At 49.1% G+C, this 25348-nt stretch overlaps 1 protein-coding gene across 1 annotated transcript; it reads right to left on the bottom strand.

Moving 5' to 3' along the window:
• Positions 1-4148: 4148 nt before the first annotated feature.
• Positions 4149-23550, bottom strand: LOC143834470 (E3 ubiquitin-protein ligase TRIM39-like). The gene is made up of 14 exons (XM_077331296.1): positions 23408-23550; positions 21591-22121; positions 19987-20082; positions 16879-17109; positions 16748-16770; positions 15975-16087; positions 14894-14942; positions 12511-13078; positions 10329-10424; positions 9029-9259; positions 8527-8549; positions 8265-8389; positions 6655-6687; positions 4149-5693 (listed from the first exon to the last, which is right to left on the bottom strand). The coding sequence occupies exons 2-14, from the start codon at positions 22005-22007 to the stop codon at positions 5191-5193; spliced, it is 2508 nt and encodes an 835-aa protein (XP_077187411.1). The 5' UTR covers positions 22008-22121; positions 23408-23550; the 3' UTR covers positions 4149-5190.
• Positions 23551-25348: the final 1798 nt, after the last annotated feature.

The following is a 25348-nucleotide window of genomic DNA, read 5'->3' as shown; positions in this document are numbered from 1 at the left end:
TGAGCTGTCAAAAAGCACACAAGAGTATATGAAGGACGGTCTAATAATTAAAGCAAACAGAGAGAAACAGACCTATCCACTGGCAATATGATAAATAAAGAAAAATGTCCTATTTTTATGGTTTTTCCTTGTTTCTTTATTCTTTAGGACTTCTGTCAAAACGGAATCCAGGTAATCTCCGTTTTCAGTTCTTTCATCAGTGACAAGTCCTTATATATGTTAATAGTATAATACTGGCCACAGGTTCACATAGGTATGGGGATACCAGTCTGTATTGGGGAACGTGTCAATACAGACTGGTATCCCCATACCTATGTGAGCCTGTGGCCATTTGGGGTCACCTGGCCCCTTCTGGGGGGTCCCCCAGGTTGGTTGCTGCCTTGGCAGCAGCAGATTTTATTTTTATTTATGATTTGATTTATAGACCACCGTTCCCCAATTAGGTCTCATGGCGTACAACATAAAACAATTAAAACACAATCAAATCCCCCATAAAATCCCCAATGACATCATACATTATACATCATACAATACGTCATAATTCCAGTCCCAATTTCCCCTATGTACATTCAATGAAGATGGCGGTGGCTGGCAGTGGCGACCGAAAACGGAGACGGTGGCAGTGGCGGGTGGCGGGTGGCGGCAGGTGGTGGCAGCAGGCAGTGGCTGGTGGGGGAGGAGCCATGGCAATGGCTGCCTCCACGCTGCCTGATCGTGGTGCACCTGTATGCGTGCTCGTGCATACGCGGTACCCATGCATCTGCACACGTCGAAAGTGCCGTTGCCACAGTTGGGCTCGCCAACTCAGAGCGATTGAGAACCACTGGTCTGGAGTACAAGAGCTGAATTCGAATCTAGTCGGAGAAAGAAAAATACTCCCTCTTGAATTTTCCCTCTCAGATTTAGGATAGACGACACCTCTCTGAGTCAGGGAACAAGCTAATACTTGAGGGGTTTAGAGCCAGGGGACTGGGAGTCAAAATGTCACGTTATTGGTCACAAAGAAAGAGGATAGTTGAAATGGGCTTATCTGGCGGGACTCTTCACTCACAGCTGGAACAGCTCTCTCTCCCCCCCCCCAAAAAAAATAAACAGGGGTTCCTGTCCAGCTTCGAGTTGCCAGTTACCACTGCTTACGCTGCAAATTCGCCCACATTTCCGGGACAACTTGCCTTCCTGTGCCTCTCCCCTCTGCAGGATCAGCCTCTCTTCTCCCTCCTCCTCAGCCAGCTTCCTGGATCTGCATTTTTGCCTCTGACTGGGTGAGAAAAAGAGAGATTCTGAACTTGGAGGCCTATCTGAAATCAGCTGGACCTTAGCCAGTGGATGATCCTCCCAAGCTCCCTTCCCTGCCCCTTGGAAGGAAGAGCACCCCACCAGCTGAGCAGGGACCTTATCGAAGTATTCGTTCCAGATCCCTTGGTAGCCATGGGATCCCAGCTCCTTGAAGCTGGGGGTGGATCTCTTGGGCCTCCCATCCTGAAATTCCTCCTCCCAGCATCCCTCCTTGCCCCTCGCCCCATGGCTGGCTGAGTCCCCCCTGCCCTGGCTGTCCTCTGAAGTGACCAGCGTCCCCACGGCAACCAGGCCTCCTTGGGTGAGCTGGAACTGTGATGTCACAAAAGGGCATCCCTCTTGCCTCCCCCCCCCCCAGGAAGGAGATAGGGGGCTCTCCCCCCCCCCACGAGGGGAGGGAAGGCCAAGGGTTGAATGCCCATGTGGATTTGGAGTCATCATCCCCATGAAGAGGCCGTGATCTTGGCCTCCATGGCCATCCCTCCCCTATTCATTGCCAGCAAATGGAGATTTACCAACCATATAACATCCACAGGATTTCTAATGAATCCCCGTCAAGGCATCTGGGTCAGGAACATTTTCTTGTGTCATTATTTTCTGATTTAAGGGGTTTTTATGCTCGAGCGAAATTCGGTCAATACTGTCTCTTATGTACAGTTTCGGAGGCCCACCCTCCACTCATTTCTCTAATAAATCGCCTCAAGTTTATTCACAGCTGCTAGAATATGGATCGCTACAGGAAACGGGAAATGTAGGGATTAAGATTGGCTGTTCTGTGATTTTAGTGAATCATGAGTGAAGAGGAGCCCGGCCAGATCAGAGTGAGCTTAGTCCATCCCTTGTGACCCCCACTCCAGAGGCAGAGGTACACTGACCCCAAACAGAACAGCAAGGATAGGACACTGGAAGTCGCTCCCAATTCTCTTGGCCCTAAACACCTCATGAACAATCAACCTTGCTGGGGGGGGGGGAGGCCAGAGGGAGGATGAGGAGGGGCTCATGGCCATGGCCTTTTGTGACATCACAGTTCCAGATCCCCCAAGGAGGCCTGGTTGCCGTGGGAATACTGTTCACAGGGTGGCCAGGGCAGGGGCATGCAGGGCCTGCACAGCTGGTGGGGAGTAGGGAAGGGCAGTTGGGAGGATCATCCCACTGGCTGCAGTCCAGCTGCCCCTGAGATCTCAGACTGGCCTTCAAGGCCAGAATCTCTCTCTGTTTCTCCCCAAGGCACCGGCAAGCACCTGGGCCCAGTTGGCTGCCAGAGGAGGAGACAGAAGGCAGAGAAGAGAGGCTGATCCTGCGGAAGGGAGAGGCGCCCAAAGCAGTGGTAACTGGCAACTCGAAGCTGGCGGAGTGCCTTGGTCGGAAGTTAGCTGATGGAAGCTGGCAGAACTCGGCTGGCGGAAGGGGGCGGAAACTGGTGAATGGCAGCTGGGGAGTGTGAATGTGTGTGTGAGTGAATGTGAGAGTCAGTGTGAGAATGAATGTGTGTGTGAATGGGGTGTTTCACTGCTCAGGGGCTTTCCACCATCAGCATTGGGCACTGGCCTGAATGGATGATGGGTGAGTGAGGATGGATGAATGGGCCCAGCAGCCATTCCCAGGTTGAAGTCCATGGATGCCACAAGCGGGCACCAGTGGAAGTTGGCCAACTGAAGGCCGTGGAAGTCCCTGGAGGATGCCAGCAGAGAGGAGTCCATGATCCCTGCTTACCTCCCATTTTTGCTTTTCTCCAGCTGGTCTCTTGGAGAAGCCGAGCCATGGATCGGATCCAGAACATTCCAGTGCAGTTGCTGGGCGACCATAGTCCTTTCCTTCCTTCCCTCCCCGCCCTTTGGATCCCTTTTTTATTTCTGTGAAGGATGCAGCATGGAGTTGGCTGTGACCCTCCCAATAGTCTTGTCTTGCCAGCTGAGACGGTCTCCAAAATGGGGCCTCATAGAACCTCTTCCCATTGAGTGGCACTCCGTTGAGACTTATGGGGAAATTGCCCTCTGCCCCGTTCTCTGGAACGCGTGTCTGGATTCCAGCTCTGCCCAAGAGATGCCAGTCACAGACGTCAATGTTTTGGTTCACATTAAAACAGATTATACTAATTATCCTGCAGTATTATTCATGATTCAAAAGGAGCTATATGCAATAAATCTATTATTTTGTACCTATTGGCTATATTTTTGGCTATATTTCATTTTGAGTGTGTAGCCATCAAAAAAACCAAACAAACATGGGGGAGGAGAAGCTTCCCAGGGAAACATGAAGTAGCTTCCACTTGAGATTTTGCAGGGCAAACAATGGTCGCAACTTTAGCCCTTCCAATCCCCTGGTTTTCCCTGGAGTGTTAAAGATGTCAAGCTAAGGAAGGGTCCATTTTGCCATGGAGTCCAGGTAGGAGGTGACTTCCCTCTTGAGAGGTCCTTCACACTACAAGACTGTAAGAGACAGTGAACAGGATTTGATACAGACCACACATCACCTTCAGATGGTGTCCAAAGGCCACGAAACCCAGCGATTGTGGAGGGAGAGGGGTATAGTCCTACCTAGGTGTGAAGAGGAGCCCCACAAGGTTAGACATAGTCCATCCCCTCCTGGTGTGACCACTCTTCAGAAGCAGTATACTCATCTTGGACATGGAGGTTCTATTACGTTATCACTGCTCACGCATGATGGGCCCATCCTTCATACCGTCTTCTCAATCCATCCCACAACGCAAGTTCATGCAGAGCTGCTAATATATCGATCATTTACGGAAACTGGAAAAGGACTGTAGTCCTCAAGGTTGTCTATTCCGTAAGCTTAATGATTCAACTAACAACACACTGCAATCAGCCAAGGATACCAATATTAGAATGGATTTTATTGCTAGATTCAAGTTCAGTAGCACATTAGAGGAGATCAACATAATTTTCTGGGAATGAGTATTCGAATGCCCACGCTCCATCAGATCACATTGTGTCCTCGTGGCCTGCCGGCTTAGACAGCTCTCCGACCCCATAGGGTCGGATTATTGCAATATTGAAGGGTAGTTTGAATACTGAATCAAGTTCTGCCTCTTGGGGGATGGTGCTCAGTGGGAGGTCTCTCTGCAGCCAGCCCAGGGACACCCGCTCCTGAAACATTTTGAGTAACATCAACCCTCCCGCTACAAGAACAGTTGGAACTATTTCATATAAGAACCAACTCTTCTTCCTTTCTTCTACTTAAGGCAGTGGTTCTCAACCTGGGGGTTGGGACCCCTTTGGGGGTCGAACGATCCTTTCAAAGGGGTGCAACAGGGCAAGCAGGGGGTGGGGCGCCATCCACACAACAGCCTTGCGGGGTAGACTGATAGAGCGTTCATCTGTCTGGAGCAGCGGAAAAGAGCGAAATCAGCATGGTGGGACAAGAGGCAGAACTGAACTGAGAAACCCTGGGGGGAAAATTTATATCCAATCATAAACAATGGATCGCGCCATTGGTCAGTTTTGGTTTAATTTCTGTGAGACAACACTTGCATGATTTTAGGGTTGGGGGTCACCACAACATGAGGAAAGGGTATTGTCATGGCAGCAGGAAGGTTGAGATCCACTGTTGTACACCGTCTGGAGACAGCTGTGCTGAGAGGGGTGGTTTATAAACCCAATCAATCAATCAATCAATCAATCAATCAATCAATCAATCAATCAATCAATCAATCAATCAATCAATCCACCTCTATGTCACCACCAGCTGCACTGTTGTTTGCTTTTTCTTCTAATGCAGGAGTCAGCTTTCCATCTTGTCTATATTGGCCCCGAAAGACCAGCAAACTGTAGAGGTCCAGAAAAACAGCTCTCGGGAAAAACACATCAGATATTTTCATTAATCACGTTGGTCTCACCAACAGCCCACGCAGGGCCCGTAAGGGACGTAAGTCTCTTAAGGAGAGATGCTGAGGTAACCTTTTTGAATCACTGAAAAGTAGGGGTGAAGGGTCTCTCGAGAGAAGAAAGCCTCTGAATACAGGGAGAGAAGGGTCGCTTTGTCGGCATCGAAAAAGGCCACCTGCCCCCCAACATAGTTGAGAGACACTCTGATCCTTTGCGGGTCTGAACTCAGGGGCAGGGGACAAGTAGCCAAATACAACCCGTCGACTTTTCCTATCACCCAATAGCCAGTCTCAGGACAACAGACGTGCTCTTTTTTCTTCTCCACAGACGGCCTAGCAACACCCACAGCCCAGGTTCCCTCCCTTCCCACAGTGACTTCCCAGAAATGTCGTCCTCCTGTGAACCCCTCACGTCCCAGCGCACTAGAATAGGAGGCAAATCTTTCAGGGTTGTCCGGCAGATCTTGAGCTGTCCGTTGCCACGTCAGGCTTTTCTGATCTTCGGACAAGATGAGTTGAGGATGGGCCGTGTCGGGATTCAGGGTCACTTTTGCTGTTGGGGACAAATGAGGAGACCAAAAGAGAATCGATTGGTTATCTCTTATCATCAATTGCAACACGTCTGAGCCTCACTGAACTACCACACCGCAGACGCTCCACGGCCTTTAGAAAACCCCAATCCTGAATAGTTCTGATTTTAAAGGAATACCTCAGTTTGTGGGGGGTTTGTTTGTTTTCTTTTGTATGCGATGCGATCTTGGGGAAAAGCTGAAACCCTTAGTAGACATAAGAAGGAATCTCCTTTGTAACATCTGCTCCACTTAATATTCCTGGTAAGGGCTTGGAGGAGGAGCTGGTCTCATGGCTTAAGTGCCACTCAGCGCTTAACACCCACTCAGGGCAGCTGTCCCGCCCCTGAGTGCCTCCTCCTCCAACTGGGATGCCTGTCTGTCCAGCGACCAGCCAATCACCTTCCGCCCCCTACCCCTGACCACCGCCTCCTCCTTCCACTTCCCTCCGAGGCTCGGAGGCTGCAGATCCCTGCTGCGTGAGATCTGCCCCTGCCAGTGAGTTCCCTAACAGCTGCCTGCAGCCTTTCCAGGTTCTGGGGAGGGGGGAGGCCATCTGCAGAGTTCTTCCACCCCCCACTCCCCAATCTAGCACCCATTGTATTCCTGAATGCAATGGGCTTGACCCCTAATTTGATATAAATTGCTATTGTTTCCATGCCACTGTCTGTAGGGAGGCAGATGCTTTGGGCCCAAGGGCGTGGTCTATGCCTCACACCTGGGGGGGGGGTCTCATAGAATCATAGAGTAGGAAGGGACCCCCTGGGTCATCTAGTCCAACCCCCTGCACTATGCAGGACACTCACAACCATCTTGCTCATCCACTGTCATCTGACACCCCCTTGAACCTGCTCATAGTCCCATCATTTTTTTTAAAGGTCCCTCTTTTGTAACTCTGTTTAATGCATCTTAGTATCAATGGCTACTGCATGAAGAGAAATGTACCTTTGTGTAGTGGGAGGCCAGAGATCAGAGTGTCTGGGGAGAAAAAAAAAAGAAGAGAGAGAAGCATATGAGAGGCACATCCTTTGGCTTTCAATAAACTTGGTAACACAAATCGGTGAATAAATAAATTGTTCTGTCCTGTCTTTATTTTAGGGGAAGGACTGAGTTAAAGGTGAGAAAGCGGCGGCCAGGAAATAAATCTCTCCTTCCCCCGGTCATACTTCTAAAAGTTCTATAATTTGTGTTTTTTTCTCAGTGTGCATTTGTTCACCCTCCCCAATGATGGTTGCCACTGGGTAAAGATAACAAAGGAGGACGGAGAAAACAAAGAGAGAAAAAGGGGGGGGGTGAGGCACTTAACATTACTGAAAACAATTAAGAGTGATCTGGACATGGTTATCCAAAAGAAAGTCTTCTGGAATTATCTGGCTCTTACTTTGGAGGAAGTATACACAGCAGGGCATTGAGCAGAGAATGTCCATGCCCCGCCTCTGCCTAAAACCACACCCCCACCCTTGCATCTCCTTTTCCAACCATACCCTGCCTGCCTGTGTATCCTAGACCTTTTCCGCACGGGGGGGAAAAGACCAGACCAGCACCTGTTTAGCATTGCGTTAATCCCCCCTTCCAGTTGACACCAATGCCGGTCTGGCCCAAATCAGGCCCTCAGTTGCAGGCAGTTGGGTGACCTTGGGCCAGTCACAGTTCTCTTGGAGCAGATCTCACAGAACAGTTCTCTTAGAGCCATTCTCACAGATAAATTCTCTTAGCGCTCTCTCAGCCCCACCTAACTGTCTGTTGTGTGGAGAGGAGGGAAAAGTGTTTGCAAACTGCTTTGGGACTTATTCACTGTGGCTTCAAAGAAGAAAATGCTTTAAAGATGCATTTGAGAGGAGTTGGATGCCATGTTATGGCAGGGTCAGTGAATTACTCTGAGCATTCTACAATTAGGGGTACACCTGCCCATTAATCTCCAATTCAGAGAAACTTATTTCCTTCACTATGTTTTTTCCCAGAATTAAACCCAAACAAATGATAATCTTATAAGGTCACCTTGCTATTTCTGCTTTATTTCTGTTGGGCCCTTGAAACTTAAATGTCTTCATTATGCTGTATGTTAATTTACCATCCACCCGTATATGTAATTGTTAGGGAAATTCTGTTCCAGTGTATCTGAGGAAGCATGCTTGCACACAAAACTTAACCTTGAATTAAACACTGCTCGTCTTAAAGGTGCCCCTGGACTCAAACTTGGTTCTGACTTTTAAAAGGTCCAATTTGGTCCCATTGATATACCACAGAGAAAGTTTGTGTGGACCTGAAAGGAATCACGATGTTATTATCAATCTGTAAGGATTTCCTGGAAGAGTCAAATTCACCCTTTCCTTTCTTACTGGATGCCCTTTGTCATCCTTGACTCTATACAGGGCAGGGATACTGGAGGTTCAAAAGAAGATCATTGTTTTGGGAAAATCTCAGAAAATTTAACTCTGAAGTAAAGCAAGCAGGAACAAATGTAAGCAAGGTAGTATCCTGGTTAATCTTCTAAATTAGCACTCAAATCATATACATGACCTGAATTTAATGTTGAATCCTTGCCTCCTCATTACCTTTGAACTGCTTCACCACCCCTTTCAGTAAGACGTTGAGGTCCCAGATGTCCCAGATTTTCCACTTCAGTGCGGGAGGAAAAGCCACTGGGTCCTCAAACTTCTCCATGCTTTTCTCCTCAAACCTGGAGAGAAATAAGGTTAATCGGCCATCTATCTGGCCCAGAATTCTTAAGTGGCAAAAAGGACAGAGAAAGAGGGAGGTAAATTAGGGCCAGAAGGAGGGTGTAGGCAGGAAGAAAAATGAGTGCAGTCCACTTACCTCTGCATGGTGCTTCTGACATCCTGGAGGAGGAAGAGAGAAAAGTGGCAAATTAGTGCCTGCCACAGACCATACACCTCAGACGGGCAGGGTGAGGTGCTCTGTCCATTTGGTTTATCCCCCTCAGGTGGTGCCACTGAAATACAATGCAGGGAGGCCAAAACTTAAGCTATTGTACGTATTTACTGAGGATGTTCCGACCCCAATGCTGTCTCATGAAGAGTTGCAGTAAATATTTCATACTGCCATTTTCCCCCCGGATAGCTGGCAAATCTTGAAAGTTACTAAAATCTGCTATAACTGGAGCTCAGATTACCATAGGCTGGGGGGGGGGGAAGTATTTTCAAAACAAAGAAGAGGCCGAAATGGCTTATGTGATCACATGCTGAATGGGAACCCACAAATCTGAGAACACAGTTTCCAAAATGATTAGGAGCAGTAATGCTGGACAACAACATACAAAGCTCTGGATTTTTCTGGAGAGCAGGACTGACACCCTTACCTGTAGGAGTTCAGATGCTGGCTGGTGAACCTTCTCCTCTATCTCCTGGATGATATTTTCAAGAGAGGACAGTTCCACGGAGAGTCTTTCTAGATGCTCGTCCTTTTCTCTCCAAATCTCCTCCTCCACCTCTTCCACCTGGGCCAGCAGGCGCTTCTCTCGTTCCTCCAAAAACTGGTGCAGTTCTCTGCATTCAGCCACGATCTCTTTCTTCTCCATTCCTGTCTGCTCCTGTGGCACACAGATTGGGGAGGGGGGAGGCAGCCCATGTCAGGAATATGAAAAATCGTGACGGTCCCCTAGTAGGATCCTTCTGGCCTTTTCCTCAGAAGGATCACATCAGCGCTTCAGAGGGAAAGAGCTGCTCGGTATGGACTTACAAAAAAATTGTCATAAAAAGGCCACTGCAGTTAAGCTGCTGGTCCCTCTAGGGCGGAAGCCTTTAAGTGAGGTGTTAGTTAACCACTGTTCCACACCAGCCAGGAACTGAGGATATTTTAAAATCCTTCCTACAGTATGTTTTGACTAGAGTTGGCAGTCTTTACATGGGGCCTAGAGACCTCCAGGAATTCAAACATATCTCCAGAGTACAGAGATCAGTTTCCATGGGGGGAAAATGGACTCTAAGAAGAAGGGCTGATTTTTATACCCCACTTTTCACTAACCAAAGGCCTCTCAAAGCAACTCTCCCCACAACAGACACCCTGTGAGGGAGGTGAGGCTGAGGGAGCCCTGATATTACGGAAGAAGAAGAGCTGGTTCTTATATGCCACTATTCTCTACCCGAAGGGGTCTCAAAGCGGCTTACATTCGGGCCTTCCCTTTCCTCTCCCCACAACAGACACCCTGTGAGGGAGGTGAGGCTGAGGGAGCCCTGAGATTACTGAAGAAGAAGAAGAGTTGGTGCTTATATGCCGCTTTTCTCTACCTGAAGGAGTCTCAAAGCAGCTTACAGTCGCCTTCTCTTTCCTCTCCCCACAACAGACACCCTGTGAGGTGGGTGAGGCTGAGAGAGCCTTGATATTCCTGCTTGGTCAGAACAGCTTTATCAGGGCTGTGGCAAGCCCAAGGTCACCCAGCTGGCTGCATGTTGGGGGAGCAGGGAATCAAACTAAACTCACCAGATTAGAAGTCCGTGCTCCTAACCAAGACACCAAGGTGAGGATAGTTTCTTTGCCTTTGTTCAGGTTTCGGTGTGAATTGCTTCAGGATGGCATCTCTAGGGGGGCAAATAATCCCACCCACAGCCCTACCACCCTCTCTATTCAGGTTTCTACTTCCCAGTAATAGGGACACTTACAAGCAGCTCTCGGCTTTCCTTTTCCACGTCTGCTTTACACGCCAGGATTCTTTGTCTCTTCTCCTTCAGAGATTCCAGGCAGTTACAGAACACGTCCTGAAAACAAAATGAAAATTCAGCTTGGGTTTATTATTGCAAATCCAAAGAGGGCTAAGTGGGAGCCAGGCTGAATAATGCATCGGGGCAAGTAGATGGAAAAAGTGGGCAAAGGCTGGATTTAACTTGGGGGGGAAATCAGCACACTGTCTCCAGACCCTGGTGCCCCAGCGGGACTAGAACTCCAGAAGCCCTCCCACTATAGCCCCCCAAGCTCCAAGAATACAGGGAAGCCATGTTGGATCAAGCCAGTGGCCCCTCCAGGCCAACAATCTGCCACGCCCCCTCCTGCTGTCTATGAGCGCTCCTCTGAGGAAGAGCTGGATATGTCTAAAGGTAAAGGTATCCCCTGTGTAAGCACCGAGTCATGTCTGACCCTTGGGGTGACGCCCTCCAGCGTTTTCATGGCAGACTCAATACGGGGTGGTTTGCCAGTGCCTTCCCCAGTCATGACCGTTTACCCCCCAGCAAGCTGGGTACTCATTTTACCGACCTCGGAAGGATGGAAGGCCAAGTCAACCTTGAGCCGGCTGCTGGGATTGGACTCCCAGCCTCATGGGCAAAGTTTTCAGACGGCTGCCTTACCACTCTGCGCCACAAGAGGCTGCAGAGACATTAATCAGCTTCCAGCCCAGCCTGAAATGAGCAGCAGGGAATTTGAGATGGAGAATGCTCAGATGGAGGCAATCCATCAGGCTTCAGACCCTGGCAGTTCTGACTCCTCTGCTCCAGCTGTAGGTGCAGATGGAAGCTTAGGGCAGAATTACAGAACAGGCAAAAATCTGCAAAGCTGGTGCAGCTTGCGGGAAGCAATCTCTGAGTAGTTGCAGAAGCCATCCCCAGGAAAATGGCACACTGGAGTTCAGGCGTGCCCAGGAAGACACACATGGTATGGAAGCAAAGATGTGTCAGCTGGATTCCACCTGCATCCCTTGAACCCCTGATGACCCTGGCCTGGAACCTTGACCTTGTATTTGGAAACTCCTTGACTGGCACCTTGATTATACAGCTCTGACTGCTCAGCTTGCTTCTGGACAGCCCCTCATGTTGACTCCCTGGCTTGTTTATGACTCAGAGAATTGGGACACTCCTTTCAGTGCAGCTCGTGACTGCAGGAACTCCACTTCCACTTTCAGATGGTGTTCGGCAGCTGCTCCAGTTCAAGATCTCCTGTGAACCAGCACTGCTGCTGCGGTGTCACACCTGACCTGCTTGGGCAGCATGTTCTACGCCAGGGGTAGTCAACCTGTGGTCCTCCAGATGTCCATGGACTACAATTCCCACGAGCCCCTGCCAGCAAACGCTGGCAGGGGCTCATGGGAATTGTAGTTCATGAACATCTGGAGGACCACAGGTTGATTACCCCTGTTCCATGCCACACAGTGGGCAAATCAGGTGCCACCAGGAGAGCCAGAAATCCAGAAGACCCTCCCACAGTTGCCCCCCCCCCAGCACCAGCTCTTGCCCTAACCAAATTATAATGACTTCCAGTTGTCTTGCATTTGTGCTGCCCAAAGATGCACCCCCCCAGTCTGGAGGGAGGGTTGTAATAAAAGGAATGACAGGACTGCCCACTGGGAACAATGGGAGATGCCTGGAGACCATTCAATATAGTGGAAGCCACCTATGGCAACTGATTAGCATGGGCTCCACTAAAGCACACCAAAGTAGCGCCATGAAAACATAGAACAGATTTAGCTAACGCTACTCAGGAGCCGGAATGACAACTCAAGAGTGGAAGGGGAGCCGGTTGCCAGCTCCAGGTTGCGAAATACCTGGAGATTTTGAGGGTGGAACCTGAGGAAGGCAGAGTTATAGGCAGGACTTCAACTGGATATCCTGCCCTGGAGTCCACCTTCCACCGGAGCCACTGTCTCCTGGGCCCATTCTGCACACGTCGGATAATCCACTTCCAATATGCTTTGGCAGCCGGATTTCCCTGTGCAGAACAGGAAAATCTACATCTAAAGTGCACGGAAAGTGCATTATCCAACGTGTGCCGAATGGAGACATCCGTTCTGCGAGAAAACTCCAGCCACCACCTGGAGGCTGGCCACCCGCAGAAAGCAAGCCCCGGATCCCGCACCTTGTACTCCTCGGCAGCCTCCTCGGCGGGGATGGCCCGGTGCGCCCGGTGCTCCCTGGCGATCCCGCACACCACGCAGATGAGGCTGGCGTCGTGGCAGCAGAAGAGGTTGAGCCGCTCCTGGTGCTTCGGGCAGAGCTCCCCCTTGGCCGCCTCCCCGCCGCTCCCGCGCTCCGGCTGGATCTTCTTCACGATCTCCACCACGTTGGCCAGCTGCCGGTTGGGGCGGAGGGCCTCGGGCTGGGCGGGATCCCTGCACAGCGGGCACGAAGGCGCTTCCCGCGGGTCTCCCCAGCAGCCGGCCACGCAGGCGCGGCAGAAGTTGTGGCCGCAGTCGCCCACCGTCACCGGGTCCCTGAAGAAGTCCAGGCAGATGGGGCAGCTGAGCTCCTCGGAGAGCTCCTGGACGGCGCCCCCCGACGCCATGGCCGCCTGCCTGTGCCTGCCGGGCGCACCGAAGGGAGGGAGGGCGGGATCGCGGCCACTTTCACTTCTCGCCCTTTGCGCAACAGGCGCTGGGAATGTCACTTCCCGCCGGTGCCGACCCAGAAGCCGCGGCGTGTGGCCACTGCGGGGTCCAGAGGAGGGAAGGAGAAGGTGACCCGATTGCCCCACTTTTGGAGGGGCATCTGGGGGCACCTGGCAAATTGCACTTGCGTTGAAAGTAAAAATATATATATTGCAATACTATTTATACGTTCTATGAAAGTTTTTATTCCTCCGTATCGACCAAATTTTAATCAAGAGACACCCCCCCACACACCGGTCAATGGTGTCCCGCTTTACCAATGTTTTTTCTTTAAAGCAATGGAGAAAGGAGCGTTTGAGCCTAACGGGAGGGGGGGGAAGCCTGTTCAAGCCAAGGATCAGACTGTGCGCCCAGAGTTTGGAGGCCAGGGGCCAGCCACAAGGCGTGGAGGAAATCCCCGCTTCACCCACACTGTGGTGAAAGAGTTCCTTGTTTAGTAGAGGGGCTGGGCAAAAAAAAAAAAAGACAATTTCTCCCCCACCCACCCCACTTTCTACCCAGATGCCTCTGCTCGGCCTTAACTGCAGGGATGTTGACAGGAACATCTGCCTGGCGTCACCCTGGGATTACGGCTCCTCTCTGGACTTTGTGGCCTTGTGCCCCACCCAGGTACTTCTCCTTGCCCAGGCCCCTACCCACCCCATCCCTCGCTGGTGGCCAAGGAGGAGCTGCCAGCCCTAAATACATCAGGGCAACAAATCTATCCCATGACTTAGTTGCCTTTTGACTTCCTGACAGGTATTCCAAATGAACGCTAGCAGCTGGCAAAAAAACAAAACCCTTTAATATCTTTTGTCTATTGTGTGATAAGTGATGAGCAACTACCTGCTGCTCCTGGAGATTCTATTGGGCAAAAAGGAAAGGAGCACATGGTTGGGGGGGGCCCAAGGCCTCCCCTCTGCTGAGGAAGTGCTGGGAGAGTCGTTACAGGATCTAGCCCCCCTCCCATTCCTCGTGAGTAGAGGTGTGGACAGAGGAGGAGCCTAACGGGGCGACGTCACCATAGGGAAATTCCCTATCTATGTCTGCAGAGGGGCTCTGGAGGTGTGAGGTAATGGAGGTGGAATCCACAAAACCAAATCACCCCGTGCATTTGGCACAGCCACCTGGCCCTCCTAGATCCTAATTCTACAGTGCAATCATGATATGGGGTAGGGATTAGCAGTGTGGACTTCTAATCTGGCAAGCTGGGTTTGATTCCCTGCTCCTCCACATGCAGCCAAGCTAGGTGAACTTTGGGCTTGCCACAGCACTGATAAAGCTGTTCTGACTGAGCAGTGATCTCAGGGCTCTCTCAGCCTCACCCACCGCACAGGGTGTCTGTTGTGGGGAGAGGAAAGGGAAGGCGACTCGAAGCCGCTTTGAGACTCCAAAAGCAGCGTATAAGAACCAATTCTTCTTCATATCACACTGGCGGGCTGAATAAAATCAGGAAGAAGATTTCAATAGTGATGGAAGCTCAATGCAGCACTGCTCTCAGGCGAGCGTACTTCTAAGCACCTTGGTTTATTAATCATACTTCTATTTATTTATTTATTAATCATACTTCTATACCGCCCTCCCCGGAGGGGAGGACAGTGTAAGTGGTAAGACAGTGTAGTCCAACAACAACAACAACAAAGGTTTTCAAAACTATTTTACACATATTCCAGTCAATATGTCCCCCTAGTCTCCAATTAGAGACTGAGAAAGAGAAGCAGCACGGAGTGACATGACAGAGACGTACAGGAAAGTGTTTACTTGTTTGCCTTTATTCGGTCAACACATCTAAAATCACAGCCCACAGGACAGAACCTTTTAAAACCTCCAGGAAACCCACAGGGACTATTACGGAGAGCCCTTCAGCCCACCTACAAGCTGGGCCTTCCATTAGGTTTCGCAGGCTTGAATTCGGATAAAGAGTCTGTGAAAATAAAAGGAGAAGAGCACCTAAGACTGGGCAACAAAAAGAACAGTAGAACACCTCCATATTTCCTTCCAATTTGCAAATCATACATTAAGTGGGGAGCTGGAACAGATTTAATCTCCAATGTTTATTTGCATGAAAATGTTCAGATATGTCATCTATGGAAATAATTCATTCCACCCTCCCCCCCAAATCTCCAGTTGTGGTTGCTTTTGGTTATAGAAAATAGAAAACATAGCCAGCTCGGAACCTAGCAAATATGGAATAGTTAAGGATAGTCAGAAATCTGGCAGGAGCAGTTAAGCCTCCTGGGAAAAGAATGTCAAGCAATACCAAATGAAGAGCCACGGAATCTTTAGTTTTTCCAAACTGTAGCTAAAATCAGATTTAACAAAAGCATTATGCCCCATTTTTGTAATTTTAAAGTGTCAGTCAGTCAGTAGCCTTTTATTGGCATAAAATAATTGTAAAGACAAACTGTGTTTCTCTTTACAATGAAGCTGTTTTATTCTCTCAAGGAGCTCAGTTCTCTGCATCTCTTTTCATATTTAAACTCTGCCAGCATCAAATGACTCACAACTAAATCCCTCTGGATTTCACAGAGATTTAAGACTAACTTAAATGGATAACGGTAAACTCTGTATGCAAGAATATTTTTTAAAACAATATGTTCCTTTTAAAAGGCACCCTGCAAAACTGAGCTTCTTCCAGAAATGTTGAAGAATTAGACTTATGCGTGACTTCACTTCCTAAGATTTTGTGGCCTCTTGTGGCAGCCATTTTGTGGTTGAGCCCCCTACAGCAGGGGTAGTCAACCTGTGGTCCTCCAGATGTCCATGAACTACAATTCCCATGAGCCCCTGCCAGCGTTTTCTGGCAGGGGCTCATGGGAATTGTAGTCCATGGACATCTGGAGGACCACAGGTTGACTACCCTTGCCCTACAGTGTCAGAACACCAAAGGTGCCCACCTGCTCAAAAGATTTAGGGACCCCTTGTCTAGATTAAAAACCATGCAGCAATTCCTTACCTTTGAGGTGCTGCAAGGCATCCGTCAAGAAGGGGCTTATATCACAGAGTTTCATAATCCTCTGTCTCAGATCCGGAGGAAAGACTGTCGGAATCTCAAACACCCGCTCACACCTGGGAGGAACAGGACTGTTAAACCAAAATCAATTCAGAACCCCTAGCGATCTAAGAAACAACACCAGAGGCAAACCACGAAGAAGCCCAGAAACATGGGGGGTGTAAGTGCCAAAGGCCAGAAAATGATGGGATTACTTTGGTGTAGAATTTCTCCGTTATTGTCGCTTCCAAGCCCCACAAACCAGATGTGACAGTAAATTTTCCGTAGGAGTTGCAAAAGTAATATGGTGAGGGAAGTATCAGCTCAGAAACAGAATGAGGAAAGGGTTTAACCTACCCTTCCCCCCCTTATACCAGTCATCCCCCCAGAAATGGGTGGTTTTGAGGAGGAGGAGGAGGAGAAGGAGAAGGTGGTTCTTATATGCCACTTTTCTCTACCCGAAGGAGTCTCAAAGCGGCTTCCAGTTGCCTTCCCTTCCCTCTCCCCACAACAGACACCCAGTGAGGTAGGTGAGGCTGAGAGCCCTGATATTACTACTTTATCAGTGCTGTGGAAAGCCCAAGGTCACCCAGCTGGCTGCATGTGGGGGCATGGGGAATCAAACCCGGCTCTCCAGATTAGAAGTCCACGCTCCTCAAACCCCTACACCAAGTTGCTTCCTTGACACGTCACCAACCCATCCCAGTATCAGGAAACTAAGGGTGGTAGCTGCATACCTCTCCAAGGAGTTTCTAACACCCTAGAGAAAAGACAAAAATCTCAGTGCCTGACAGCGCGCATACTCCGAAGACTTCTTAGGAAGTGAAGGACTCTGGCTGTTTCTGAGCTGCCTCCACCTTCCTCTCACCTGCAGGAGCTCTCTGGTCGGCTGCTGCATCTCCGCCTCCACCTCCTGGAGGACACTGTCGACAGAAGAGAGCTCCTTGAGGAGTTTGTCCACGTTTGCGTCCCTTTCTTTTTTGACCTCCTTCTGCAGCTCTCTCATCTGACCCAGGAAAAACTTCTCTTGTCGTTCTAGAAACCGGCAGAAGTCTCTGAATTCAGCCTTCGCCTTGATGCCCTCTGCATCCAGGTGTTTCTGCAGAGGAGAGAAACAGGCCAAACTCAGCAGGTGCAGTTGGTCTCTGCTGTAGCGGGAAGGCTCACCCGACCCTCCCAAGGGACAATATCCCACAAGGAAAAGGCTTCCATGAACTCTCAGAAGGGAGGATGCTTAGAATTACCTTTCAAAATAAATCTCATATTGGGAAACAAGCTATTTCATATAATAGGCAAGCTTAGTAGAACGGCTGCCTGGTTTTTGAAACATTCCCCTTTGGATGTAGAGTTTTAGCTGCGATCCTTCACTGCTTCACCTAAGTCAGGGGTGTCAGACATCTTGCAAGCAAACAGAGCCAGCCCACCAAGGGGCTTTATCCCACTCCCAAGCAAACTGGCTCTCTCTTGCTTCCTTCTCTGGGGTGCTTGTGTGGCAGCTTGCATTTTGTCTTCCTCCATCACAAGGGGAGATTCAAATGGGTAGCCGTGTTGGTCTGAAGTAGCACAATAAAAATCAGAGTCCAGTAGCACCTTTAAGACCAGCAAAAATACAAAGCCTCCTTCCCTTAAAAGACTGAGGTCTCCTCCCTCTTCTTCCTGACTGAAGCTGAAAAGGAGGAAGAAAAAAGAAAGAAGGAGGAGGAAGGAGGAGGAAGAGGAAGAAGAAAGAAGAAGAGTTGGTTCTTATCTGCCACTTTTCCCTACCCGAAGGAGGCTCAAAGCGGCTTACAGTCTCCTTCCCTTTCCTCTCCCCACAACAGACACCCTGTGAGGGAGGTGAGGCTGAGAGAGCGCTGATATCACTGCCCGGTCAGAACAGCTTTATCAGTGCCGTGGCGAGCCCAAGGTCACCCAGCTGGCTGCATGTGGGGGAGCGCAGAATCGAACCCGGCATGCCAGATTAGAAGTCCACACTCCTAACCGCTACACCAAACTGGCGGGAAAGAGCCACAGAGAGTTTTTTGAATCGTTTTAAATGGTGTTTATATCTTTTTAACCGGGCATTAAACCTCTGATGTATAACCACCTTGAGCCTGCTATGCAGGGACCGGCAGCCAAAAAAATCAAATAAAAATTAAAAATTGCTTAATCCAGGTATTTATTATTTATTTATAGAGTTCCAGCAACACGTCTCCCTCTCTCTTCCCCCCCCCCCCCCCCCAGCATTCTGGCTGGCTTCCTCACATTAATTTCAGCCCCACTTCCTCTTTTTTTTTAGCTCTTTCATTATCACTCCTAGTGGATTTTGCCCAGTCTAAGATCAACCCGTTATTTCTCATATCAACACGAGTGATTCCTCCACTCCAATCCTAACAGATGAAGGAAAAAAGAGAAACCCTAACAGTAGAACTTGCCATCTTTATGGGTGGGAGGGAGCATGAGTCCAGTAGAACCTTAATGATTAACAAAATTTGTGGCAGGGCATGAGCTTTCGTTGAGTCACTGCTCACTTCTTCAGGTACAGCTAGACTGTGAGTCCCTCTGTCCTTATAATATTGGAGCGATTTCAGGTGCCAGCTATAATAGCAGGCATTGGTAATGTCTTGAGCTTTATTATCAGTTGCCATTCAGCATTCTCCCTTTCTAATCCCTTTTTGAAATTCCTTTGTAAGAGAACCAGCTACTCTCAGGTCAGCAATTGAACATCCTGGAAAGTTAAAATGTTCTCCCACTGGTTTTTGAACGTTGTGGTGCCTAATGTCAGACTTACATCCATTTGTTCTTTGCATATTCCTGGATTGAATCCTTCTGGACCAAACAGAGAGCTAGGTTTCCTGTCTCATTACTAATGCTGATATCTCCAGGCCTACTACCCTTCCGCATAGCACACCTAATCCAATCAAGCGTATTATTGTCGTTCACCTGCTATTGCCATTCGGCATCTGAGTTCATTTTTATAATGTTTATACCTCCAGTGCATTTTTTGTCATACATGGTATGGTCATACCCCACTCAGGCAAGCCAAGTCCTCAGACCCCAACTGAAGGGATGTGCATGAGATGAAACAAAAAGTTAAGACTACAAAAGCCAAGGAGCTGGATAACCCACCCTCCCTGCTAGGTAGGACTGCCACCACCTCTGAATTGTTCCCCAGGCTTTCAAGACCCAGAGGCAATTCTTGAGGCCTGTCAGGGAATTAACAGGAGATCTGACTCAGTTCAGAGCCAAAAAAACACAACAGGGAATTGGCAGAGTAACACAAAACGAGGCACAGGTTACCGCTTAACTTGTTCAAGAATCAGACAAAAGTTTTAAAAATTACTTTGTTTATTAAGGTGCACATATGATAAATAAGCAGTGAAAAATAAGACCATTGTGAAATATCTCTAGCTAACACATTATACACACCTCCAAGGTAGGAACAGCAAAGTTCATAAGCAGAGTTTCAAAGTCCAGAGTCCATAGGTACAGAAGGGTCAAACCACATGCAGGTTGCAGGTACAGGTAGGGCATGACAAAATGGTGTAGTAAATTAGGTTTCTTCATGGTTTATTCCCACATGGGATTCTAGACCCAAAAGCCAACCAGGTCTATTTGCCAATTTATTATTAAGCCAATATAGAATTGCTGATGTCAGGGCAGAAGACATGAGAAGAGCCAATCCTAGGCCAGGAAATGGAAGGCAAGTTCATCTAGCTAGAAGCCCAATCCTCACAGCAAGTCATTACCTTATCAGAGTTAGTTTCCCCAAGGACACAAGGGTAAGGCCTAACTGGGGGACACTTACTTGCACAGGAACAAAGATTCTTTTGGTGGCCTGCTCCAGGCACGTGCAGGCCTGAACCAAAGTTTTAACCGAAGCAGAAACACATGAAGCCATTATTTTGCTACACATGGCCAGACCTGACAAAGTGACACGTCAGGTCCAGCCCTCGAACCAAAGAGTTCGAACAACTCTGCCCTAAGCGATACTTACAAGCAGGTCTTGGCCTTCCTTCTCTGCGTCCACTTTACACTCCAGAATATTCTCTCTCTTCTTTCTCAGGCCATCCAGGCAGGACTGCAGCTCCCCCTAAGAAGAAGAAAAATATCCCTCTTTTCACTGCCCGATGGAGCCTCAGAGCGGCCTTTCCCTTCCTCTCCCCGCAAGAGATGCCCTATGAGGCAGGTGGGGGCTGAGAGAACCCTCAGAACTGATCAGCCCAGAGTCACCCAGCTGGATGCATGTGGAAGAGAGTTGGGTGAAATCAAAGCTGGTCCTCCAGATTAGAGGCTCTTAACCGCCAAGTCATATTAGCTAAGAGAAAGTTATAGTCTAACGTATATGCAGCTTCTCTATTTTGTATGTATTTATTATATTTATTTATTTATATTTATATACCGCCCTCCCCTGAGGCTAAGGGTGGTTTTACATGGAACTGGAGAAAAATAATACAGATAATATGATAAAGTGAACAATAGTGATACAGACATAACAGGAGAACGATAACATAATGGAACAAACACGGTGAGAACATCCATTTTAACTGACAGCTCCATGGGATGGACATGTCGGTGGTGGTTTTCATGGAGGGGGGGGGCTCAGGGGCAAGTGGGAAGTGATTGAATTCAGGCTGACCTCAACCAAAAGCCTGGCGGAAGAGCTCCCTCTTGCAGGCTCTGCGGAACTGTTTAAGTTCCGCTGAGGCTCTGATCTCCTCTAGGAGCTTGTTCCACCAAATGGGGGCCAGGATGGAAAAAGCTCTGGCCCTGGTTGAGGTCAAGGGAGCTTCCTTGGGACCAGGGATCACTAGGCAGTTGGTAGTAGCAGAGCGTAAGGCTCTTTGAGGGGTGTAGACATGTGTGCACTTTGTGTATTTTCCATTGTGGTATACAAACAGTACCAACAGGATGATATATCCAGTTGGATTACGTCTCAATATTGGGGGGTTGGAACCCCCTTCCCCAAATAGTGACCAATCCTACTGCCAGGTAAACCTCTGGAATGTTTTCACCAGAGCAGACAATTCCAAGCTGGGTTGGGAGCACCCCACAAGATATCAATCTCCTTCACCTGGGCTCTCCAGATGTCCATGGATTACAATTACAAGTCCAAGGACATCTGGAGAGCCATGATTCGGCCATCCCTGGAAGAGAATATTCATAAACAGGATACACTTTGGTTAATTTCTGAATTCTAAATCACGACCCCTCACCCTTTTTGAGTGCGCAGACACATTCAAAACCTTGACATGTGCTGGTTGAAGCAACCACAAAATGGCTGCCAAAAGAGGCGGAGCCAACCACAGAATGTTAAGGACTGAGATAGATATAGAAGTCCTTATTGGCATAAATTAAGGACTGAGGTTATGCACAACTCTCACAGTAAACCCTCAGCAATTAAGGCAGAAGCTCTGTTTAAGAAGATGTCTGTCTATCCAAGTAGCCAATCAGAAGCAATGCTGGGGAAATTCTTCAACTGGCTCCACCCACATTCTAATAAAGCAGACTTGGTGAGCACAGGAAAGGTGTTGGCAGGTACATCCTGCTCACGGGCACCACACACAGGAGACCCCTGGTTTAAATTTCAATCATTCTTACCTTGTATTCTTGCGCTGCCTCCTCCACAGGGATCACACGGTGGTTTCTGTGCTCCTCAGAGAGGCCGCAGATCACGCAGAGAGAGATCGCATCTTCTTTGCAGAAGAGGTGCTGGGGTTCATGGTGTTTCGGGCACTCCGGTTCGATTGGTCCTGCCCCCCTCACTGTCGGCAAGCCCAGCTGTTTGGCTATTTCCACCATGGTGGCTAGACACCTGTTGGGCTTGAAATCCCTGGCCACGTCCTTTCTGCACTGAGGGCAGGTGGCATCCCTGCCAGGCTCCTCCCATCTTCTGGTGATGCAGGCTTGGCAGAAATTATGCCCACAGTCCAGCGTCACGGGCTCTGCAAAACAGCCAAGGCAGATGGGGCAAGCTGCTTCGTACCAAAGCTTCTTATCGGGATTCTGAGCAGCCATCTCTTCACACCTGCAGAAGTACCGTGTCCTTTATCCGGTGCTCAGTTGCTGCCCCGCCTGAAATAAGGTAAAGTTCTCTCCTCCCTGGAAGCTCAGAAGGAACACAATTCCAATCTGGGAAGAAAACTTAATCAGGGAACTGAACATTCACGCAAAACAAATTCTAGTTTATCGGGGAAAGCATCCAAAGGCAGCAGTAGCACAAATATTTTTCACTTGAACTAAATGAAATCATCGCCAGCTGCTGAAGAGGTTCTTATTTCCACAAAAATGGATTTATGGCACCTCAAAGACCAACAGGCTTACAGCAGCATCGCCCTTCATGGGTTAAAACAACATTTCAATAAAATCAGAGTCCAGTAGCACCTTTAAGACCAACAAAGATTGGTCTGAGGAAGGGTGCTTGCACTCAAAAGCTCACGCCTTGAATAAATCTTTGTTGGTCTTAAAGGTGCCCTTGGAGTCTGGTTTTATTGTGCTACTTCAGACCTACACGGCTGCCCATTTGCATCTAACATTTTGGTTGTTACTTCAGCTTCACATCACTTTAATGAAGACGGTTTTAACCCATGAGAGCAATAAGTTTTTAGAACACTATAACACTGTTTTTGCCTCCACAGACAGACCGAAATATTCTGTCATGAAAAACAGACGATTTCAGGGGAACATTTCAGTTTTTAAAACAGTTTCAGGACTTTTTACTCTTTCCCAGAATAAAGAGAAGAGAAAGCCCCTCGAAAGAGAAAGACACTAACATCTCTCCCTCAAGTGAACACGCACCACAGACCCAAAAGGATCCTATAAGAAGAAGAAGAAGAGTTGGTTCTTATATGCCGCTTTTCCCTACCCAAAGGAGGCTCAAAGCGGCTTACAGTCGCCTTCCCTTTCTTCTCCCCACAACAGACACCCAGTGAGGTAGGTGAGGCTGAGAGAGCGCTGATATCACTGCTTGGTCAGGACAGCTTTATCAGTGCTGTGGCGAGCCCAAGGTCACCCAGCTGGTTGCATGTGGGGGAGCGCAGAATCGAACCTGGCATGCCAGATTAGAAGGAGTAGCGGAACTAGTTTGTACCATTCCCATTTCAGTCCCCCCACTACCTGAAGACTCCCTGTAGCCAAAGTACTTGGAGGAAAAGGGCTTCCACTAAACCCCTTTATCTGCTGCACTAGCTATTCTCTTAAGCCTAATAATGGAAGGAGAACTCCAGAAATAGACTATTTCCTCTGCACTATGGGGGGGGGGGGTACAGTTCCCATCACGACCACCACTTAACACTGTGCAAACTCATTTCACCATGTGCCTCTACCAGGTTGAGCATGCATTGAGCACAACAGGACTAAGCTATAAAAGTAAGCCAGTAGAAGCGGGCTGCAAACTGTCTCCCTTTCCTCTGCGTTACCTGCAGACGGAGCGATTTCGGGCCAGGGCAAGTCGCCTTGGAAAGGGGGCTTCTCAAGCACGAACGCTCAGTGCAAAGAACGCGAACGAGCCAGGACAGCCAGCCACAGCGGGAGCTTATTAAGGTTGCCGCTCCCCACCTGGCAGACAGGTGGAGATGGGCGGGCCCAACGCCAGAAGGCAGCCAATCAGCAGCTCCGGAACGCCCCGCCCCGCCTCTTCTTTTACCTATCCGGTGAGTTCATCCCGGCGTGCGCGCCCATAGAGCCAAAGAGGTAAGGAACGGAGTGCAACTTAGATTTTCGGCTTTGTTGGGAAATTGAGGCTGGCAGTAATGAAGGCGAGTTGTGAGTGACCTGCATTGTGCGGGGGGTCGGACTAGATGACCCAGGAGGTCCCTCCCAATTCTATGATTCTATGAAGACCCCAAGCGGTTCTGGTGCAGCATTTGCTTAAGCGAGAAAAAGAGGGCGCGTGGAGCCAGCAAAGGTTTTAAAAGCGCCCCCTACTGACTGAGACAGGGAAGGAGGGACGAAATTCACCAAGTCTCGGGAATCGAAGAGCGCAGCTGCGCGCTGCACAAATTGCAAGGAGCGCAGGCGCGGCCTTTCACTTTGATTTGCGCTGCGGAGAGCAGGCTGGCAACGTCCAGTGAATGGAGAAAATTGGTGCTTGTCTCGTGAGAGAGCCTCTTGTGGCGCAGAGTGGTAAGGCAGCCGTCTGAAAGCTTTGCCCATGAGGCTGGGAGTTCAATCCCAGCAGCCGGCTCAAGGTTGACTCAGCCTTCCATCCTTCCGAGGTCGGTAAAATGAGTACCCAGCTTGCTGGGGGGTAAACGGTCATGACTGGGGAAGGCACTGGCAAACCACCCCGTATTGAGTCTGCCATGAAAACGCTGGAGGGCGTCACCCCAAGGGTCAGACATGACTCGGTGCTTGCACAGGGGATACCTTTACCTTTACCTCGTGAGAGAAGGCTTCTGGAAATGGCCTGAAACTAGCGCTGCCAACCTCCAGGTGGCGCCTGGGGATCTCCCAGAATGTTTTAGGAGGGCTCTTTCCACAAAGTAATTTTAACCCGAATGTATGTAATAACTATTTTAAGTATGTGAAGCTTATAGCTTTGTACAATTTTGTGGTTACCCGCCCGGAGCTAAATGGAAAATTTTGTTACCTGCTCTGAGCTGGATGCTCCGACCCCACCGGAAGTCCCGTGTGTGGTTCTGGAGGCCTCGCTTCAGAAAGGACATGGATAAAATGGAAGGGGTGCAGAGAAGAGTGGAGAGGATGATCCAGGGCTGGGGGACCAAGCCCTGTGAGGAAAGGCTGGGGGACTTGGGGATGTTCAGCCTGGAGAAGAGGAGGTGGAGAGGGGACAGGATGGCTGTCCTTAAGTATTTGAAAAATTCTCACTTGTAGGAAGACAGGGAGCAGTTCCGTGGTAGCAGAGAGGACCCACAGTAATAATTTTAAATTATACATCGGGCAGTACAGACTAGATATCCGGTATGTGTGCATGTGTGGAATTTCATAGTTCCAGTAATTCAGCAGTGGAATGGGCTGCCTAAGGAAGTGGTGAGCTCCCCCTCATGGGCAGTTTTTAAGGAGTGGCTGGACAGGTACTTATCACAGAAAGCAAGCTTGCTGTAGGTATTAAAGAGTGGTGGCCTCTAATCTGGCAAGCAAGGTTTGATTCCCCACCCCTCTTCATCCATCTTGGGCCAGTCACAGTCCTGTTAGAGATGATCTCACAGACCAGTCCTATCAGAGTGTTCTCAGCCCCACCTGCCTCGCAGGGTGTCGTAGGGAGAAGGAAAGGCAATTGTAAGCCGCTTTGAGACTCCCCCGGGTAGTGAAAAGCGGGGTATATACAAACCTTTTTTGTTTCTGTGCTTTTACTGAATTATTGTATAACTAGGATTAAGGCCCGCTGTAGCCCAAAT

Source organism: Paroedura picta, chromosome 3, assembly GCF_049243985.1.
Source record: "Paroedura picta isolate Pp20150507F chromosome 3, Ppicta_v3.0, whole genome shotgun sequence".
Lineage (NCBI taxonomy): Eukaryota > Metazoa > Chordata > Lepidosauria > Squamata > Gekkonidae > Paroedura > Paroedura picta.
This window is presented reverse-complemented; position numbering and strand designations above follow the sequence as displayed.

Coding starts and splice junctions, on each gene's coding strand:
- LOC143834470 (XM_077331296.1), bottom strand. CDS start 22,007: ATGGCTGCTCAGAATCCCGATAAGAAGCTTTGGTACGAAGCAGCTTGC. Junction 20,083..21,590: donor AGGCAGCGCAAGAATACAAG/GTAAGAATGATT, acceptor TCTTCTTCTTAG/GGGGAGCTGCAGTCCTGCCT. Junction 10,425..12,510: donor AGGCTGCCGAGGAGTACAAG/GTGCGGGATCCG, acceptor TTTTGTTTTCAG/GACGTGTTCTGTAACTGCCT.